The 21,443-nt window shown below is 50.7% G+C and overlaps 6 protein-coding genes across 6 annotated transcripts; 3 read left to right on the plus strand and 3 right to left on the minus strand.

Annotated features, from left to right (window-relative positions):
- Positions 1 to 400: 400 nt before the first annotated feature.
- SPBR_06244 (rpel repeat protein) lies at positions 401 to 890 on the plus strand (the record flags this gene model as incomplete). Its single annotated transcript, XM_040764506.1, has 2 exons — positions 401 to 533; positions 700 to 890. 2 exons carry the CDS (start codon positions 401 to 403, stop codon positions 888 to 890), a joined length of 324 nt encoding a protein of 107 aa, XP_040622683.1.
- A 1,495-nt stretch (positions 891 to 2,385) lies between these two features.
- SPBR_06077 (peptidylprolyl isomerase) lies at positions 2,386 to 3,385 on the plus strand (the record flags this gene model as incomplete). The annotated part of the gene is made up of 5 exons (XM_040764339.1): positions 2,386 to 2,590; positions 2,657 to 2,714; positions 2,818 to 2,859; positions 2,940 to 3,013; positions 3,153 to 3,385. The coding sequence occupies 5 exons, from the start codon at positions 2,386 to 2,388 to the stop codon at positions 3,383 to 3,385; spliced, it is 612 nt and encodes a 203-aa protein (XP_040622684.1).
- A 2,033-nt stretch (positions 3,386 to 5,418) lies between these two features.
- Positions 5,419 to 7,565, plus strand: SPBR_05689 (DNA polymerase kappa subunit; the record flags this gene model as incomplete). Its single annotated transcript, XM_040763952.1, has 3 exons — positions 5,419 to 5,661; positions 5,911 to 7,347; positions 7,506 to 7,565. 3 exons carry the CDS (start codon positions 5,419 to 5,421, stop codon positions 7,563 to 7,565), a joined length of 1,740 nt encoding a protein of 579 aa, XP_040622685.1.
- Positions 7,566 to 8,130: 565 nt separating this feature from the next.
- Positions 8,131 to 8,461, minus strand: SPBR_06282 (uncharacterized protein; the record flags this gene model as incomplete). Its single annotated transcript, XM_040764544.1, has 2 exons — positions 8,131 to 8,207; positions 8,230 to 8,461. 2 exons carry the CDS (start codon positions 8,459 to 8,461, stop codon positions 8,131 to 8,133), a joined length of 309 nt encoding a protein of 102 aa, XP_040622686.1.
- Positions 8,462 to 9,965: 1,504 nt separating this feature from the next.
- Positions 9,966 to 10,937, minus strand: SPBR_06090 (thiosulfate/3-mercaptopyruvate sulfurtransferase; the record flags this gene model as incomplete). Its single annotated transcript, XM_040764352.1, has 1 exon — positions 9,966 to 10,937. One exon carries the CDS (start codon positions 10,935 to 10,937, stop codon positions 9,966 to 9,968), a length of 972 nt encoding a protein of 323 aa, XP_040622687.1.
- Positions 10,938 to 14,776: 3,839 nt separating this feature from the next.
- SPBR_05476 (uncharacterized protein) lies at positions 14,777 to 20,225 on the minus strand (the record flags this gene model as incomplete). The annotated part of the gene is made up of 5 exons (XM_040763740.1): positions 14,777 to 14,976; positions 15,078 to 15,857; positions 15,944 to 16,116; positions 18,008 to 18,822; positions 19,884 to 20,225. The coding sequence occupies 5 exons, from the start codon at positions 20,223 to 20,225 to the stop codon at positions 14,777 to 14,779; spliced, it is 2,310 nt and encodes a 769-aa protein (XP_040622688.1).
- Positions 20,226 to 21,443: the final 1,218 nt, after the last annotated feature.

Here is a 21,443-nt window from a genome sequence, read left to right on the forward strand (position 1 = left end):
GCGAACTGATGGCGTTGGCAGTTGGTTGCGGGGTCAACTGGCGTTGTTGGTTGCGCACCTGTTGCAAACAAAGGCCCTGGTAACCCCTATGGGTTCGCATTTCTTAGCGCCTACATTCATCCCGGAGTCCGCCAAACATGGACAGCTTCTACTAGCGTTCGTGGGTCAGGCCAGGCGCTGAGTGGCCAAGTATTTATTAAGGCTCGGCGGCTTACAGGAGGGTTCGCTGCCGCCTCAATCTGCCCATCTTTCCTGTTCAAGCGGGAGACAAACAAAACCAAAGCATACAATAACCAACCTCTGATTTTCCTGCATTTCAAATCGTCGTCTTAACCTGTCCCTATATTCTTCTCAGGACAAATCTTTCAACCCACTAATCCACGCCCTCTCGCCTTTCACTATGGCTGAACAGAGCTCTTCTGCCGCCGTGGACCAGACCCCCATCTCGCCGGTGCGCCCTACTAATGCTGTGCGACGCGACTCTCTAGAGCAGCACCTGCAGAACCGGCCCAACCGTGAGGAGCTTGTGCAGAGTAAGTCCGAGCCCGAGTCCGAGTCCGGGGCCAAGTCCGGGTCTGAGTCTGGATCCGTTTCCTCGCTATGTTGATACCCATCTCATATACCTGTTGCTATGGATTGTCCAACAGCTGACTTTTACGCCGATAGAGAACATCCTACCTGACTCAACAGCAGCCCCAGGCCTGCAGGCCCATCAGAAGCAGCTCGAGAAAAGCATGCGCGCAGATTCTCTCAACGACAAAATCTCGCACCGGCCGTCGCCCGAGGAGCTGATCAAGAAGGGCGTGCTCGACGAGGATCCGCGGTCGGCTGAGGAGAGGTACGAGGAGGCCATTGAAGAGGAATATGCTAAGCGGGAGGGTGGTGCTTGAGAGGTGAGTTGGCTCGCTTGCGGGGAATGGAAACGTCTAATGTGGGGCTGCTTGAAGCACCAATTCGGTGGTGGCCAATGCAGAGCCCCTCGGGGAGGATATGCTATCTATATCATAATGCCTTTTACACACTCCAGTATCGCTTTTTCTCCTTAAATTCATGTTCCTTTGAGCCTGTAAATGACGACAGTTACAAGAAATGGTAAGATAGCACGTTAGCAAATCCGAAACAGAAACCTATAAAGAAAACCTATACAGAAAACAATGTCGATAAAAAGAAAATATAGGGGTGGAATAATAGTGGGCGGAGGAAGAAGAAGAAGAAGAAAGGGCAAATAGCAAGAGGCAGACAGAGATAGAAGAAAGCCCAAACACCTAACCAATTATCGAGCACACTGTACGGCAGGTAAAAAAAAACCAACAGAGTAAGTGTTAATGCCTGGGCCACATCAACATACCCAAGCAAAGACTAAAATATCTTACAACCTAAAAACGAGAGTACGGGACATATGAAATCGCCTGCAAAATTCATCAACGCCAATCATACACAGGGATAATGCCCGTATACAATTGTCACCGAGACAACTTGGTTTTGTGGTCAACGTGTGGCAGGATCTCGCCCACCAAGGCGTCTGTGTCAAACGATGTTAGAGTAGACCGCAGCCGCGACGCATATGTCCTAGAAGAGAGTTGTCCGCTTAGTGGAAGTTCTGCTGGTGCTGGCCGTTGATGATGGCGGACTATAGGACAAGAGAGAACCAACCGTGGAGAACGGGCCTGACGAGCTTCAGTAGCCCCCTGTATGACTGGTCCTATCGGACGGCATGAGGACAGTAATTCGTTGGAAATAAAGTGCGATGGATAATCTGGCCAGACAGTCGCGCACACACCCACAAACAATGCTCACGAAACACATAATGGACGCAACTAGATGAGAGTCCCAGCATCATGTCCCGGTCCCCGGTTTGGCGTACATTCCCTAACAAGAGCAACACGTGGCAAGGTTTAACAGCCAATACACAACCCGCCCATAGAGACTTAATATACCCCGGAGGTTCACCGCCAACAACTATCCTGCCGACAAGCGCAGGAAACCACTCAGAGATGAAATTAGGTCCGGGAGGGAAGGGATTGTAGCCTTGCGGCCTCAGTGGTCCTGCTGGCCAACCAATGCGGCTTCAAGGAATGGGGTCCTGTCTGAACTTTATCTCAGTTTGCAAGGCTAGCGGACTTTCTTGGAGTGTGAGTGGCGACAAAAGCGGCAAGTAGCCCCCACCTGCCTAATAAGTCGACCGCTGCTCCCTGGCCAATGGAAGCTCAATGGAGGATAGCTCCAAATGAACTCATACATACTGCGGTGTATTTGACAGTTCATCTCAATTGAGGAGAGGACGGCAAGGGCGATCCTGCACCTTCCTTCTTCACCACTGTACGACATACACAGATTAACAACACCAGACTTTGGATCGCACACACAACCACGCAACATCCCAATATGCACGGCCTTCTTGCTTCGCTCTCGCTCATGGCGTCTGCCGCCGCTGGCGTCCTGGCTGCCGACCTGAGGATTGACGTTACGCTACCGGTTGAATGTGACCGCCGTACGCAAGTTAACGACAAGATTTATGTCCACTACCGGGGGACGCTGCAGTCAAATGGCAACAAGTTTGATGCCAGTGAGTCCAACTACATTGCCAGAGGTGGCCCACAATCTGTCGTTTTGTTACGTGCTCAATGACTCACGCTGCCGCGATCCTTTCCCGCAGGCTACGACAGAGGCACACCGTTCTCCTTCGTTTTGGGCCAAGGACAGGTGATCAAGGGGTATGATAACCTGCCCAGCGCACAGACGGACGAGTTATCCCATCCTCTCCTCTATACTTACGCCCACGTTGCTAACCCCTGGCACGTCGTGTCTCTCCCTCAGCTGGGAGCAAGGTCTTCTCGACATGTGCATCGGCGAGAAGCGGTAACACCCCCACTCAACCCCCCAGCTTTGAGACTTTGTCTCCTCCCGAAGTAAGGTTTTAATACAAACGTCTCCCTTAGAACACTCACTGTCCCACCCGAATATGGCTACGGCCAGCGTGGCATTGGCCCCATCCCTGCCGGCTCTACTCTGGGTACGTTATGGCTCCTGCACCGCTGTCGGCGGAGCATCTGACTGTCGCGACCGGGAAAATGAACTGAGATGGAGCTGAGGCAAGACCGGTAGTTTGGCACAGGCCCAAGAACAGATTACTGACAGCGTCCGTTCCCCAGTCTTTGAAACCGAGCTGATCGGCATCGAGGGTGTTCCTAAGCCTGAATCGATCGTTACGAAGGCGGCTACCGGTGACCCTTCCGCGGACTCGAGCGCCAGCACTGAAGCCGAAGCCGAGGCCGAAACGCCAAATGTCGCGGAAATAGTTGTCAGCAAAGTTGCAGAGGCGGCCGATGTCGTGAAAACGATTGTCGCCGACACCGACGACAGCCAGGAGCACAACGAGCTGTAGTACCGTGTGTGGATGAATATGCGCTGGAAATCTCAATCGGCCACGCTGCCGAACTGTTCCCGGGTACATGAGCTCGATCGCGTGTGCCTAGACACCGAATATTACGACACTTCCGGCGATGGTGCCCTTTGCGCAGATGCCGGGTCATATAAATGGATTGTTGAAACAGGCGTTGGACCAATCTGGTGATCTGCCCGAGACAGTTTGTCTTGAAATGCTGATTTTTCTTCTCTACAGAGGCATCACTGTGTTAATAGGGTTGCTAGCACATTATACCGAAACCCTTGTTAATCAAATCGAGTCTGCTCAACGGATACACCACTTCCATGCACATTTATATATACACACTACATCAGCCCCGAGTGCGATATAAGTTCATCAACTACTCCATAGGACAAGAATATGCCGTACCTCAGTATCACAATCCCGCTTCTACGTGCGTTGCGTTGCCCGTAGAAAATACATATCATAAACAGGGCGAAGTTGTGCGAGAAGGAGAGCATTTAATGTCCAGCCACACGTAACGTAACAGAGTGGCCGTATTTCACGCTGTATAAATCACTATCCTTGCCTCGGCAAACGAAAAAATTTGCAGGTCGCCGTGCTCCGTAACTGACAAAGCAGTGGCTTTGGGAGTACGGCGACGTGGGAGTGCATTCCAATGCGGGTATCGACGTTTCTTCTTCTTCCCCGTTTTCGGATCATCATTTTCCTGCGTTTGCTTCTCTTCTCTGCGATGCTAACTGGCTTTCTCTGTTTGTAGGCAACGTTTGTTGTCGTTGTGCTGCCAGAGGCCTCGTTCATTGAACACCGGCGAGACCGGCTAAATGTCAGATTTTAAGTAATACACGACACGCAACAGTTGTTGGCACAAGGAGCCGGTCAAGAAATCAAAGGCGAGAACAGCGAAAAAAATCAAAGATGAACATTCCCTTCCAACAATCCTCAAATCCTCAAAGGACACAAAATCAGAACCCGAGGCACATTCTCTCGCCTTGAGAGATGCCAGGGCGTTGTGACGGGTTCGCTGCCCAGGTCCCCAAACCGGCCGAGCGCCCATGGGGTGGAAAGACCCCCTCTACGCGACGGATAGAAGTAATACAGAAATACATTATACTGAAATACGCAAGAACAGAGCGGAAAGCCAGCGGCCGGGCGATTGCTGCTGCCGGGCCGCCCCTCATATCGTGCATCGGTGAACGACAGACGCCAGACGATGAACGGATCGACACATATTTTCAAACCGGTTCTCCACGATCGTCCTGTCGGGCAGTTGTCAAGTACTGGGAATGCAAAAGAGAGATAACAGGAACTCAAGAGAATGGTTTCAAACATTCCTCTCGGTTAAAAACGTACGTTAAGATATCGTTAAACTTATAAAAAAAGTTTTACACTTCCCGTGTCTTAATGTTTTTGACAGAAAGCATGCGGTTGTTGTTCTTCCACCCTATAGGTGGGATAGGCACAGTTCTCTCTCGTCTATGATGCTATGGCGTGCCGGCACGCCTCCACGTTTCCCAGCCGCGCCGCTGTATCTGGATTGCCGTTGTTTTGTTTTTGGTTTTGTTGTTGTTGTTATCGTTATTTTCACGCTGTCCCTCACCCGTTCACAGACTCATCCGGAACCGAAATGTCGTATTTTTTAACGGGAAATTAAATTGAAATAAGTCAAAGTAAATAAATCGGGGTATTGAAACAAACTGTATGATTTTTAAAAAAAGGAAATTTGACCAAGATGCACGATAAACACAGTGTTTACAACCCGCACGGTATTCATCCACCAGAGAATGACAAGACATTTCGTACAGTGCGAGTCCTAGGCCGGCTTACTGGCAAGTGAATGGCAGCACAAGATATAGCGAGACAGGAAACGTCGTTGCTTTGGAACTAGTACGATGTACGCAGGGTCGCGACAGCGACCACAACGGTGCGTTTACAATCGTCAGCAATCATCTGTTCAAATGTTTTCGGTATATTGACCGGTTGCCCACATATGGCTTGTGCACTGCTCAGTCTATATTTGGACTCGCACAATGGGCTCTACGCCAGCTTTGGACCTACAAGCCACACCCGAGGACTCTGGTGAGGCAAGCGCCGCAAACAGGTCAAAGGAGACGCTTTGCTTGGCTGATGACCACGAGGATGATAACGACCCGGCCCGGTTGACGACCCAACCGAATGACTCAAACCACCCATCGGCACACGAGACCCTCAAGTACTCTCTTCTCGGCCCTTCATTGCTCAAAGCAGGACAGGAGTCGGTTGACCAGTCTAAAGTATGTACATGACATGCCACACCCGAAGTACTCTCTTCCTAATGCTGCCCTGAACTCTTTCTAACGCCTGACGTGCAGGTATCGGATGTCATATACCATGCATCCAAGGGCTCCAAGTATTTTGACAGGGAGGAGGAGAGGGACAAACTACTGTCCTTAAAAATCAATCAACTCGTCTCGAAAAAGGTACAGCTCGAGGGCCTGGATTTAGCCCGTGATCTGCGTCTTGTCGATACACTCCTCTCACAGCTAGAAAATGGGCGCGACCTCTCGCAGTTCATTGTGCACGTTGACTGCGATGCCTTCTACGCATCGGTAGAGCTTTTGGACCGCCCAGAGCTGGCGGACGTGCCCTTTGCCGTGGGCAGAGGAGTTCTTTCGACTTGCAACTATGTCGCGCGCAAGTTTGGATGTCGAAGTGGTATGGCGGGCTTTGTGGCAAAGAAGCTATGCCCACAGCTCGTGCTGCTAAAGCCTGATTACACAAAGTACAATGCGAAAGCTCAGGATATCAGACAGATCCTGGCTGAGTATGACCCTCGTTTCGAGAGTGCCAGCATTGACGAGGCGTATCTTAACATCACACAATACTGCTCTTCGAACAACATGTTGCCCGCTGCAGCGGTGGAGAAACTTAGGCAGGAGGTTGCTGAAAAGACTAAGATCACTGTATCTGCAGGTATCGCGGCCAACACCCGGCTCGCCAAGATTTGTTCGAATATGAACAAACCCAACGGACAGTTCATTCTACCTAACGATCGAGCCGCAATCCTGGACTTTATGAAAATGCTACCCTGCCGCAAAGTCAACGGCGTTGGCAGGGTCTTTGAAAGAGAGCTCGCGGCGCTCGGCATCAACACTTGCGGAGACATATTTGACCAGCGAATGTTTCTCAGCCAATTATTCGGGAACAAGGCCTGTCACTTTCTTGTCCAGTGCTACCTGGGCCTTGGAAGAACAAGGGTGCAGCCAGCTGAGGAGTACGAGCGGAAGAGTGTAGGCACCGAAAGCACCTTTGCAAGTATTTCGGACATTGGCCAGCTACGCCAAAAGCTGCGGTGGACAGCAGAGGAACTTGAAAAGGACCTGAAACGCGCCGCGTGCAAAGGACGCACGCTGGTTCTCAAAATCAAGCTACACACTTTTGAAGTATACACCCGACAGGTTGTCTTGCCGCGGGCGCTGCAACAGGCCAACGACCTGTACGGCTATGCACTTCCCATGTTAAGCAAGTTAGAACAGGACATACCCAACATGACCGCCAGACTTATGGGCTTACGGTGTACTCATCTAATCGGAAGCAAGCGTCCTGACGCCCTCGCTTTTTTTGGAATCAAGTCACCGGGAAGCACCGAAACCTCGAGCAACCAGAACCCCGACAACAGAATAGAGCATGAGGAGATAAGGGAACCTATTGATGACGACCGCGAGTGGGAGGTTTGGCCCGAGGCGGAGAGTGATGGCGGTGGGATTCTTAAGGCAAGATCGAGGGACTGCAAGGGAGGCTCGGTTGCGCCACCGCTGCAGGGACCGCCTCTGGAGAGCGAGTTGTTAATCAGCCAGCCGCCTGCCGAACCTGCGGTACCAGAGCCTCGCCCCCACGGCAAGACCATTACGGCTAACCCAACGAGCAGCAGCAGTGGTTGGGGGCCACTATCAGAGAAGAAAGAACTGTGGTCGTGCCCTGTGTGCCTCCGTGGGCAACCTGCCGACGAAAAACAATTCAATAACCATATTGATAATTGCTTGTCTCGCCGTACCATCCTCGAGGTTGTACAGCAGAGCTCGTCTGCGCCAAGCCTGGAAAAAAAGAGTGTCAGGGCGAAGGCTGACAAGAAACGCAGTCGACCAGCCGCGGCGGCGGAGAGTTCCGACGACCACCGGCAAAAGAAGATCAGTTTTAAAGGCGAATAGGTTAATCATAGTCGGTATACAAGTTCGTCCTTGAAAGATTGGAATTGGAATGACTACTGCCTAGCCATAGTTATATATATCCCAAGTTTGCCGCATCCCCAAATTCCAAAAAAAACCTAGTTTCCAAACGCCATACGCCTGTTCGCTCGTGCCGAAATTCGTTACCATTATCCTTTCGAGCGTGCTTTGGTAGCTCGCTTAACCCATAACCGAATCCACCTCTTTGTAAACCGTAGCTCCGTTGGGTCCATGCGACACATGCATGGTGCTAAGCCCTGGTGTGTATCCGTCAGCCTCTATCACCGACGGTGCTCGTTGACGTGATACTGGCTGGGCAATATTCCAAAAGCTGTGTAGTGAGCGCTGATTCTGATCTGTATCAACGCTGTCTAGACCGAGACTGTTCTGTCCCTGTAATGCCGGAAGATCGTGCTGACTATCTTGCCCGTCCTGGCCGCCTAGGCCCACCATCTGCTGCCGTTTTTGTCCTGGACCCGATGATAGTTGGACGCGCCCCGACTGCTGCGCCGAGTATAGTAGTTTCAGGGTATGTTCTTAAAGGCATGCGCGTATTAGTCGCAAAACATCATAGGGGTTGTACATGCCCGCCGTGTGCGAGCTCTCTTCAGAAGCTGGATGTGTTTGGAGACGTACCGTGGACTTCAGCCTCCGAAGGCCGGCTGTCGCGGTACCGTTTCAGTGTCCGGCTGTTGAAATGTAGAGGCGTTCCGCGTCCGCGAAACATCGCTGGCATGGTCGTGACGTTGTCGGACGGCGACGACGAATTGCCGAAATCTGCCGTCAGCCTCGGAGGCGACGACAGAGTGGTGCTGCATGAAAATGAAAGCTCCGAGTCGGAGCGTTTGCGCTTTAGTTGGAAGGCCATTTTAGTCAGTAAGAATACATTTGTAATGTGCGCGGGGTGCAATTGGATTGAATCGAGAAGCGGCGAGGATGGACCGAGTTGGAATCGTGAAGCATGGCCTGCGTGAGCGAGACAGGCAAGTGCAACAGTCGCGAAGGAGGCTGGGGCCCAGTGGGGCGCGACGGTGCAGTAAACATGTCGTTTTGCGAAGTGGAACTGGGAACGCGTTTTGTTGTCGTCAGCGCGTAAAGTGGTTTTAAAGGCGATTTTAGTGGGGCACGTCTGCCCAAAGGGGCAGGGTGATATCATCAGACAGCTCCAGTCTACACTACTCAGAGAACAGCCGAGACAGCGTACCTATACACCGTAATAACGTTATACGACGAATCAAAACTATCCGCGCACTAATCCAACCAGCTACGGTGGCTGGTGTGTCCGTACGAAGGACTTGAACTGTTGTACTCTGAACACAAATAACCACATCTGCCAAAATCTGCTCTTCTAGAGGAAGCGATGTTCTTAAGACTTTTACAGTCGTCATATACCAGCTTGCCGATGCCGCTCTTGCCAGTGCTGACCAGCATGCATACTTGGCGGGCAGCGTCAAGATCCAGATAGCCCAATTGAGAGACAAGTGCCTTTATTTTACAGTGGCCGCTAGATTTCCAGCACACCCCTGATTCTGCGGATTCCGCAAAACACTCGACACAAAATCCCTCGACGTTCAAGTCAGCATACCACTGCTGTATAACGGCAAGCAGCCAGCCCATCCGGAACGGTACGTATTGCGGGCCGATGACGTGTGACGGCCACAAACGAATGGTCGGCAGTGAGGCATCACGCACGCTTGCCTAGAACTGCCAAGCACGAACATAAGATATTTAGCAACGGGTAACAGGCCTATATATTCAAGACGTATGTGAAATTTTCTTGACGGCATACATGAACTGCATTTGGGAGTGGGGGTGTGGCGGTTAAGAGAAAGACGTGTGCTGAAACAAGCATCAGTAGTGAAAAGGGTGGGAAAGAAAAGAAGCAGCGCACACATGGAAAAGACATGAAAGCTCCAAAAAATGAATGAAGGTAAGTAAATGGTAGATTGCTGATCCAAGGAAGGGACAAGGGGTGGTTTTCATAAAGTCAAATAGTGAGAACAGGTATTACAAGAGTGTGCTCAAATGATGGAAGAAGGGAGCAAATTTAGAGGGAGATAGACAGAGACAGAGACTGAGAGCGGGATAGAGGGGGGGAGAGCGTCTGTATGCGTTTTGCGATATTGCAAGAAATATGGCCGATGTAGGTCTGGCCCTGTGTTCACACTTTAAGCACCAAAAATTCTGACCTGTTGTGACAAAGCGAAGGGGTAAGGAGTGAAAAAGCGACAAATTTAGTTCTTGACCGATTTTCGGATCAGTGAATCGGATGGCGCTACACGCTGTGCCCATTCGCTAGATACGGCCAGTCAGTATATTAACATTCGATGGCCTCAAGTCTTGCAAGCAGCATTGCGTGCTATCGGGAAAACTCACGTCCAGCTGCCATCGTAGACTCTCCTCTGCTCAGGAGAACCATACTGCGCCTCTCCAAGTGCAGTTTCTATCACACACGCTGTGACCCCCGTGCCGCAGCTTGAGATGATGGGTTTTTCTGGGTCAATGCCCTTCTTCTGAAACAGCTCCCTGAGTGCGTTTGCAGGGAGGAAGGTTTTAGAGGATGGGTCCAAAACAGCGTCGTAAGGGATGTTGACAGCGCCAGGCATGTGTCCAGACGACAAGCCGGGGCGCGGCTCCGGCACGGTGCCAGTGAAGCGACCACTGGACCTGGCATCTATTATTTGGACACCTTCGGCGCCCTCCTTGTTGTGGTCAAACGCCACCTCTCGGACATCTTCATAACTGGCCACCTTAGTACTGTCGACTTCGGGAATCGGGTAAGCGCAGCATTCGACACTATAAACCTCGCCGCTCTCCGTGGGCAAGCCTTCCTCAACCCAGGCGCGGAAGTTGTTCAAAATATGGACCTTTGGATGGCCAAAGATCTTCAACGACCAGCCAACCCGAGGCGCTGAGAAAATGCCGAGCTCTTTCGAGTCGTAGACAACAACAGTGTCCTCCTTGCGAATGCCCAACTCTGACATCGCGGCAGCAAAGTCCTTAGCACTCGGGAGCATGTGGGGGTACGGTGATCGTCGGTCAATCACCTTGTCGAGGTCGAAATAACGGGCTTTCGGGATTCGCTGCTTGCGAAACACCTGGATACCGGTCCGGCCTTCGGGGTCGTTGGGAAGGAACCAAGACGCACATAACGGAATCACGCGTGGATCTGTGCTTATAGAGGATGGCGGGTTCTTCTTGAGTGCGTCGTGCAATTCCTTGGGTGCCACCAGGTAAGAGGAGAACGAGCGCTTCGTCGTCGTAGAGCGCAGGCCAGATGTCGTGGAGAAGGCGGAGAAGAACTCGGCGCCGGCCCGGTACAGAACCAGGCGTGGAGTTCGCATCGTGACGGCGACGTGGGAATTTCAGGAGCGTGAGATTGGTGCACGATCGTCTTGTTTCCGCGCCAGGGTCTGTTTGAGAGATCTCGCCGGTGTCTAGTTTGCTATCATGAACTGTTATCCTGTCGTAGCAGCAAGTTCATCGACTGACTGCTTATACTACAGGCAGAAACCGGTTAGCCCTTTGTTCTCAGTCTAGCTTCCCCGGGCAGAGGCACTGTGGCCCTTACACCATGCTCCTTGGTAAATAAGACGTTCACTCCGTGCTCATAAATGTGTGGGGAAGAATCCAGTGTATCTCGTAGAGCGCTGCTCTGATATTGGAATGGTAATTTTTGAAAGATTGCAAAGTTGGGGAAGGGGAGGAAGGGAGAGGGTTCCTTCCGTGCTTTTCATACCGTGTACACGCCCAAGGCTGCAATACTCATTTCTCCGTCTCCAGCTTTTGCAGAAAGTCCACAAGTACGGCTCCAAATTGGTCGTGATAAGTGGTCAAACCCGAGTGTCAATGGACTGAGAAGGCTGCGGGGTTTTTTACCTCGTTGCATTTTTGTCGAATGCAAAGCTATGTTCGTTTGATTGGCTAGATAAATAGGGGACGCTTGCCATGCCTGATAGCTACTGACTCTCTCCCGAGCCGGGCACTGGTGGGGTTTTGAGCGCACTGGGCGTTAACTAATATTACTCCAAACTACTGTTTACGGAGGAACAATCAGCCATGCCTTACGACGTGCTACGCCAACTACAACGTAATTACTCCAAAGGGAAACCCCATTATCTTAATTTTGAAAAAAGGCGATATGCGTTCAGAACTCTCAATCTACCACACCGTCACAACCTGCTGACCGCAATCCGGTTCTCAACCCCTTCACAGTATGAAGGTGAAGATACAAAAATGGCACGGCGTTGCCACATGGCGCTGGGACCTTCCCGAAGACGATGTGTGTGGCATTTGCCAGAACCAGTTTGATGGCACATGTCCGACATGCAAATACCCTGGCGACGAATGCAGCCTTTGTAAGTCCAAGCACCCAACCGAACCTCTTATGGTGACTTTTTGATGTTGCTTGCGCTTGGTGCTTGCACGCCGTCCGCTTTGCGTCCGCTAGTCTCGTTTGCTCAGTGTTCCTGTGACTGATCACAACGGCTTTGTTAGTATCTGGCAAATGCGGTCACAACTTTCACATGGTATGCGCTCCATTTATTGTGCTTTAAGCCACAGGTCCAGAAGTTCCCTGGTGACCCGGCAGCTTATAATGGCTAACGGTCGCTATTTTTTTTGTTAGCATTGCATATCGGAATGGATCAAACAAGAGTCTGCCAAAGGCCAGTGTCCTATGTGTCGGCAAAGTATGAATGTACCCATCTAGGAAGCTCATGGACTGCCCGCCCTATCATCGGTGTTGTCCAAAGCGAGGGCCTCGACCACCTGGACAAGGCGCCTCATAATAGGGTGAAACGCGACTAACTGGTGCTCACTGTACAGAGTTCGAATGGGAAGGTGACGAGGAACCAACATCCTTGTCACAAGAGGACACAACTTTTGCGCCTGAGGTAATGCGCGAGACGTAGATCTTGGCGACGCGCTGTATCTCGACTGTGCTGCCGAAGCTACAAAGGACCTTGACGGAGAGCGCTGGTGCAACGAAAAGCTTAATGCTTGTTTGTCTACGCCTTCACCTGCAGAATAGTTGTCATGGCCTGACGCTTAAAGAACAAAAATGGCCACGAGAATACGAAATATTAATGAGACACCATTAGGCGTTGTGATGTTGCGGCACAGACTGTTGTTTTGTGAACACTGTCGTACGGAAGAGACCCTTTATACTCTGTAATTGAGTGAAAATCATAGCATTACTAAATCTTCTTCGAGAATCACGTGAATGTAACGTCTAATCTCTCGGCCGTATTTTTCTTACGCTTAATAGTTCCACTCCGCAGTGCCTTCTACGGCAGCCGTACTTTCGGCATAGGTACTCACGTGTCACGGTCATGTGCAACTCACAAGGAAACTTGAGCAACGCGAGCGTATTGCACCTCATCGACCGCAACAATCTCAATAACCCAAGAAGTTGTTGCTGCTAGTCGCTTCGTTCTGCTCTACACGGAGCTTTCCCCGAAGCAAATTTGTTGCGATACCATTCTTGCCGAAATGGGTAGCTCAAGCAACAGCACAGAGCGTCAAGATCAAAATGCCAGCCTCCAACCTTTAGCAAACAATACCGTACAGCGCGACGCAGATCGAGTATCTGGCTCGTTGGGAGCTTTTGAGGCTCTCGACAAGCTCTCTGACGGTCGTTGTCGGCGTACGCCTGGGACAATATCGCCCGACCAAATTGTTCCGAGCCTTCCTGATGAACCAACCATCCGAGCTCCATCCGCCTTTCCACAGCTAAAACCTTATTACTCGGTCGTTTCGGACGCCACAAAATCGTCCACGTCACCTGAGACGTTCTATCCTCGCGTCCGGTACATCTTTAACGACGATGATCCGGACTTGCTTGCAGAAGCGTTTGTGAAACAGCCCGGCGTCCTGCATACAAGAACAAGAACGCCGCACGCATTCTCTCATACGTCCGGAGAACCTCGAGCAGTCGCAGCCTCTCGGTTCCAGCGGTTTGACCCAAACCGAGCGCTTATACTCGAACTGGATATCACATCGGACGGTCAAAGATATACCGTTGCACATGCCGCTAGTTTGACGCCAGACTGGGCTGTCACAAGTGCCCAAGTGCAGTACCCTCAAACCGGCACGCCTGGTGATATGCTAAATGAAGAAGATGGCAAAGCATTGCTTCTTCATATTCGGGGGTCGGGTCTTTCGGCCGACCGGCTCAGAAATGATGAGGCGCCGATAATCGCAAATTTGACGCATAGATCGGACGGAATTATGACATCATCAGTGCAGGGTGGGAAACCCACACCTTCAGTGGAGAGATATGACTCGCTGGTACAATCATTTGAGACCCGTATGGCATTTTTGCACAACGTCGCTAACGCAGAGGAAGTATCTCGTTAAGGTGGATGGTCTCATGGCTATTGTAGGTCCCATATCACCAACACGGTAACCCCCGATATGATAATTTCAACCATTGCCCCAATAAGACTCAGCAGACGCAGCCATGTAACCATGATACACGTTGTATACAGTCCTCCTTTTGTGAAGGAAATCCATTTAACAGTTACCCTGGAAGATTTATGTCAATCTTGTATCTCAAGTGGTTATGAGGGATATTGGGTGGGATTTCCCGTGTTGCATTGACATTGATACATCGTGATCGCGTGAACATCGGCACGTTGTCCAATCAACTTAGTGAGAGGTAATCACAGCTTCAAGTTGATAGTAACGGAGAGAAATATAGAAGGCTGCCCGAATGCTGCAATATTGAGAAAGAAACCGATAAACTGGAACAAAATGGCACTGTCGATGAAGAACACAAATGAAATAAGCACCATCTCCCCCAGCCCCCTCTTCTTACAAATAGTACGGATAAAAAGAAAAGAAAACTAGAGCACTGTAAGTAAATGTGGCTGACTTCATATCCAATCGAACAGTGCTAAAAGGGAATGCAAATAAACGAGGAAAGAAATACAAATGAAATAGTGGCAGTACAGTCTACCCACAAAGGGTATAGGACGGCACATGGACCGTATGACGACAGAACATGACTGGGTGGCCGCTGTGGGGCACGTCGAGTTTTTAGAAGCCAATGCATGCTTATTAAAAGAAGGAAAAACACGATACTTTGCGTCACCTGGGCGGCAGTCGACGAGGTGAGACTCTTCGGTGTCGTGGAAGAGACGCAGCATCGAATGCATTTATGTCAACGAGTGTCGCCTTTTCAAGATGCGGTGTCATCTTTGGTGAAATCGGTATTTATGACGTACCGGCCGGATAGAGACGTCCGTGCGACAGCGTTCGCTAGTTCGTAGACGTGTGCCACCGACCGGTCATTGGCAAAGTCAAGGGCTCGCCCACCGATACTCCGTTTCTTGCTGCTGCCTTGTTTGTTGATCAAGACGTATACCACAACGATAATGACTATAACAAGAATGATTCCGACTGTGGGACAGTCTTGTTAGCAGGACACTCGCGTATAAGGCCAGGCGTATTGACAATCTGCCAGAGCTGAGAATACGTACCGCAGATACCCAGACAGATCCACTTCTTTTTCCGAGTCTTCCTGGCCGTGGTGACAGCAACTGCAATCTCCTCATTACCCTTGTCTATGTTCACGACAGCCTCCTCAGCCTTCTGCTCGATTTGCATAACATTGACTTCTTGCTGGACAATAAGTGTGTCCATGTCCTGGAACAACTGAGCCAGCTCGACCATTTGCTGTTCGATCTTCTGAAGTGCTGCATGCCGATCTTGGACGGCACTCAGAACGGCACGGGCCTGGCCACGACGGTCGCTCTGCATCATGGCCTGCTGGAACATTTGGCTACCAGCTGCCGTGTCTTCCACAATAGCACGGACCTCGGATTCCGATGCGTCTGGCCGCACGATACGATATTGTCGAGCCATCTGATCTTGTGTCTTCTTGCGAAAGGCCGACTCAACTTGCTGGTACGACTGGATCGCTTGTTTCAAGCGGCGATCAACGCGACCGACCTGTGGCGCATTTTTGGGTTGCTGGGCCTCCCTCTGGCTTTTTACTTGCCGCACCCGCTCAGTAAGTTGACGGTAGAGAGCCATAGTGTCCGACGCAAGAGCATCCAGCTGTTTCGACGTGGATGACCCAGATGAGTCGGCCTCGTTTAAGGATCGGTCTTGCAACATTCGCAATTGGTTCAGGTTCTGGTCGATTTGATCGATTCCCCGGTCGATGCTGCGGCACTCGTTCAAAATGGCATTCGGGTCGCCCGACGCAGCGAATGAGCCTGCATTTTGTGCGAGAGAGGCCATTTCCACGTTTCCTCCTGCAGGTTTAGAGAAACGATATTTAGTATGCGGAAGAGAGAATTCGGGCAACAATTAAACCATTTGTTCGTCTCTCTTAACGTACCTCCGTAGTCGTCACGCCCCATCGAAGGGGTTTGATTGTAGCGAGATCCAGCTCCACCCCCGGGGCGAGGGCCTTGGCCGAATGTTGCTTGCGGTGGTGCGCGCGCAGAACCACCGTAGCCGCCGTCCCCTTCCCCATTGCGGTCGTCGAAAGGGTTAGGTCTTCCACTGTACCTACCGTTTCACCCGTGTTAGCGAAAAAAAAACTTAGAAGCGTCCTGAAGGGCCGCATGCCAATATTCGCTCCGCACTAATGCCCATGATTTATTCCGTAGGGCGACAAAGACTGAGTAACCTGTCGAGGGTGACGGAGGAGCATTGGAGAGAACTAACCCGTACTGTGCCATGTTAGTCAATGCTTTGCATGTAATTATGACTGCTGACTGGAAAATGAAACTCAATGTCGAAGAAAGAAGGTTGAAAGTTGAGCATCGAAAGAGAACATCAACGAAAAGTGGAATGGCGAGGTGTGCAGTATGAAAGGAAGATAGAAGACTAAACAGATTCTAAGGATGGGAACGAGGATAGTGAGAGGGAGGTGAGAGAGAAATAGCATGGGACAGGTAGTTCAGCTGAGGTAAGAAACGGGACTGCTGAAACAGCCTACCAGAGATTGACACACTTACACTCATTTTGTCGGCGTACTAGCAAGGAGGCGTGGCAATATGTTGTCAGGCACGGCTTAGTACCAATTGTGTTGCATTAAGTGTCGCAGACCGGAGGTATGGAAGACAAGGTGCGTGCTAGGTACGTGCGTTGTCTGTGTTGAGTATGAGGAGCTGCAGACGAAGTGGAATCCAGGAATTTGTACAGGGAGGAAAGTCGAGACAACGGGGCGCGAGGGAAGCGCGTCGTTGAGTATCAAAGGGAGAAGGCAACGATGTGCTTAAGCGAAATGGGCAGGTAGTTAGTTGACCAAAGGAAGGGAAAGGAGATAAACTTAGCACGGAGAGGAAACGAGTGATAAATAAGAGGTCAAAAAGGAGAGAAGAAAATAGCAACAGAGAGATCAGAGAGGCATGAATTCTGCGAGAAGAGAGGACGATGGAGCAATAAGGGAGGAGTGTTACGAAAAGGGGCTGAGATGGAAATTGTTTGGCGGCGAGCGATCCTTGGCCAGTCTTTGGCACACAGCTGAGGCGTATCGTTACGTCGGGAGCTCCAACAGAGGTTTAGCGCGCCCATTGGCGCTAGGACGAGGTTAATTTTAGCACCCCGTTTGTGATAGGATTAAAAGTGATAGCGTATGGAAGGTTGGAATAAACTATGTGTACGGATAAGAAGGAGATTGGCAGTAATGGCAACGTATAAAGAGACGAGTATACTCTGTAGAATATTTACCTTCTACAGGGCCCCTAGGCCTGGCCAGTTCGCTGGGCCAGGGGTGACCGATCGCTCGGGGGGGAGGGGGGGGGGGGGGTGGGGGGGGTTGAAAGGAAGGGGCTAGGGTTCTGCCGTTACAGCCAAAATACTAAAACTCGTTTCAAAATGTTGATCCGCGAGTTAATTGAGCGGTTCAGTCGATGCTTCATCCCTTTTTCATGACATCCAGCTGGAGCAGTGAACTTCCTGATCTGACACCTGCTCACTCACATTACTTCTACAGCCAGTTCATGCAAGGAACGAGAAGAAGTATTCTGACAAAAAAAGAAAATGTGGAAAGAACATCGTTTGTCACAAATAAGTATGCAACCAATAAAAGCCATTCTCGGTATGTATCTTACGATGTTGTGTGATAGAAAACACTATCTTACCAGAGAAGCTTTTCTAATAGTGAACGGCATGTGTTATAGGGTACTTATTACGTCGCATCTTTTCCCCATTCACGAAACTCTGCTCGTCAATAGTTGTAAGAACAGATTATGCATCAAGTTGGGCCCATTACCACATCTGGCCTGAGCAGCCAGGGGCTCAATCCATCCCGTCCGACCTCCGGCAAAAGTTCGCCGTTCCCGGCGTCGACATCCGTAAATAATATACGGAATTTTTCACAAGCATCAGCCACACCAGACTTCGATGTGGTATTTGGGGCCGGAGCACCGTCCCTTCTCAAAATACAGCATACGCAGAGGCGTAACTCACGCTCGAGTCCGAGGTGGAGGAGGCGAGTTCGCTTCGGTCGTATTTCACAAAAGCAAACTTCTTCTGCCCTTTCCCTCCAGCAGCCGCTATGGTTGTCGTCTTTGTAGCGAGCAACTCCAATGCCGCCATGATCACGCTTATGGGATGCCGCCCGCAAATGGTGTTGTCTGTCAGGCGAAGATACCTGACGAAGTCTGCTTGCACTCCGGTTTCAATAATTTTAAACGCAGCCTCATCAAGCGTACGGATAAATTCGTGGATAGGCGGTTCCGAAGGCCCAGGGCGTGAACCACCTCGAGGCGAGAGCGAGCGGATTTGGGTAAAATCAGCTCCGGGGCAGTATTGCCAGAACTGAAAGTTTCGGCCCCAGTGGCAGAAATCGGAACTGACAACAAACGCATTCTGCGGGTCTTCCAGGTAAGGTAGCAACATCTCGCCGTAGTCTTTCTCTGCGGAACCGTCACCATCGCCAACCATAATCGGAACGAGGGTGGGCCATGTACGGTTGTTGCCTACGGTCCTTTCAAGAACCTTCCAGATATATGGGAGGTGCATCTCGAGGCTATGCTCGCGCACGTCGTTGTGCCGCGGAATGTCGCTGAATTTTCCAGTTGCACGGAGCTCGGCCAGAGTATCCGCGTCGATTTCGAAGTCGCCAAATGGCGTTGCAAACCTCTCGAATGTCGTCAGAGCACAGCCGCGCAAATAGAATGTATGGCTGGGTCCGAGAACAAAAACGCGCTTCGCATGTCGAAGATCAAGCGACTTGTAGGCCCAGGCAGCACATGGGCCAGAATACTGATAACCAGCGTGTCTGTTCAACGAGCCAGGCGGTCACTGCGTCAATGGAGACTTCATGGAAACGAAGGTTGCGGCGTATCCATCAAAAGACCAGACGTGAAATCTCAAACGGAGGCAGGGGGTGGGGTAATAACATTACTCACGGAGCAATGACTGCCCTGGCACCGGGAATGGGGAGGGCTTGTCCATTGATGGACGCCGGAACACTATCAAGCCACCTATCCAGCTCGTCTGAAAGTTCGCCTTCATCGGACGTATACCAAGACCCAGCGTGGTCAGCAGCGCGCGTGCCTCTTAGTGCCATAGCGTCGGTCGAGCCACGGAGCAAAACGAAAGAATCGGTCAAAAGGGTCAGTAGCGAGAGGTATAGCCTGGTAATAAACAGTAAGAAGATTGTTGACCGTAAAAGGGCCGTGATAAGGCGCCCGCGCAGATAGACAACGAGTCGGGCCTCGGTTGTTGGTTGTGATGCATTAATTATGTCGTAAATCCGTGACAGAATGTGACATAGAGACACTAACTCAACGACCCCACGAAATAAATGTCAGGGTGGACTAACGGATATCGGCGTATTTTGCAGCACGACTAAATGTGTGACCCGTCGTAATTACTCATTCGTGCAGGCAATTAGTTACAGGCGACGAAGTATTGACGTCGTGCGCCGTACCGGAAACAACTTACAACCAAAACCCTGTTCACGCAAATTGTTGTTCCGTCTTGCCGGGATCGTAAATATATTAGCGCCAAGCAACGTCGCGCTTAACCTTACCACTGGAGCTTAGAAAAAGGTCTCAAGGCGCCTGAATAATGATTTATGTGACTTTTAAGGCTTAATTGGCACACGAACTTGACAGGATCTTCTACACTAACCCACTCCCCGATTCATCGTCAGATACGCCTGGTAGCAATACGTTACTACAAGCACCACCAGCATTCCACAAGCCCTCCACGAGGAGTTCTAATATCAAATACGGACAGCCTGCACCCTACCTCCCTTGGCGCCTTTAATCAACACGGCGTACGCGGCCAGTCTCGACGCTATAAACCCAACCACTCACAGTGACATCATCCGGGATGGCACTATGTTTTTTGAAGAAAAGTACATCGTCGCGCACGGCTTGGTCCAGATCCGGAAACGCCAGAAAGTCGAGAGTCGCAATCTCTGTAGCGGCTTCCGGCCCCAAATTCTTTTGCACGAGCACATGTGCATCCTCATTGGTAAAAGTTAGCATTCCACAGCCGGTGTGCTTGATGAGAACAATCTCATGGGTCCCAAGCAGCTGCTCTGAGATCAGAATGGACCGCAGGGCGTCGCGACCACTGCCCCCGGCGTTGCGAATCACATGGGCATCGCCCAAGCCAATTCCAAACGCAGCTGCGGGATCAATGCGTGCATCCATACAGGTAACTGCGGCGAAGGAAATTTGTTAGCAAGACTCCTGGATCAGGCGCCGGTTGGAGGGGGGGGAAGCGTAGCAACGTCAGAGGGGACTGGACGCCGTGTTAAAATAAATCAGTGGTAATATACCAACTAAGTACTTCTTCCCGGGCGGAAGCGGTAAGTCTCCTTTGGTAAATGCTGCCGCGTAGGCGGCATTTTTCGCCTGTAGGCTTGTTTGTATATCGGTCGTCATTAGGGACGGAAAAGGTGGGGAACGGTGTAGTTGTCTCTTGAGTTTTGTCGATTCGTTTTGAGTATGCTTGGAGATATTGTTCCAACGAGTTCCTTTATATTATGCGATGGGACATAAATGTAAAACGCCAGATGAGATGCGGGCCCTCGAAATATACCCGTAGCGGACGTTGGTAAATATGGAATGGCGCAATTCTCATTGGGTTGAGTAACATCAATCGCGGATGCCGCCTTGAGGGGTAGCGAGAAAGGGCAGGCGAGTGGCTGGAAAAGAAAGTTGTCGACTAGCAAGTTTCTATTTACAGCCTCTCATTGGTGGTCATGCTAGAAGTACATAAGGTGCCAGTAGTGACGAATTTTCGCAATTGGCAGTCCAAGATGCATACATAGGAGCTCAAGATAGACCAGTTTCTTAACGAGGACTGGCATGTACGGAATACCGTCGTGGAAAGAAAAAACAAAAGGCCAAGACAACTTCGCACGGATCAGGACACAAGCAATGATGGAACGAAGGCTGCACAACAGGTATAGAAAGTGCATAATGGCTTCGTTTTTCTTACATACCAGCATTATCCCTACTTATTTATCTTGGCTCGTAGATCTGTGACTTGTCAATCTAACTGTCGTACATTTCTCGCCAAGCTAACCCTGGTGAGTCCTCTCTACGGCAGGAAGGCATTCGGCACCAGGTCTTCAGAAGGGCTTAAATACTACGCAAACTCTACCTACGTCACGTTGGCTTCATACCATCATTGCATGGTCCATTTTACGAGCCGCGGCATTTTGGCGCCGTTGGTGACATATTACAGGGTCGCCACGTGGAAGAAACAGGACAAGACAAAATAAGAAGGATAAGAAGCCTTTGAATTTCAAAGACAAGAGAAATAAATTATTCAAGTTTGCAGGCGGGCGGGTGTGTGGCCTGTTGCCAAGCGCAGCAACATCAAGATAGTTAAGCCCGCAGGATTAAAAGGGTATTTTGCTG

Source organism: Sporothrix brasiliensis (genome assembly GCF_000820605.1).
Source record: "Sporothrix brasiliensis 5110 chromosome Unknown Cont15, whole genome shotgun sequence".
Taxonomy (NCBI): domain Eukaryota; kingdom Fungi; phylum Ascomycota; class Sordariomycetes; order Ophiostomatales; family Ophiostomataceae; genus Sporothrix; species Sporothrix brasiliensis.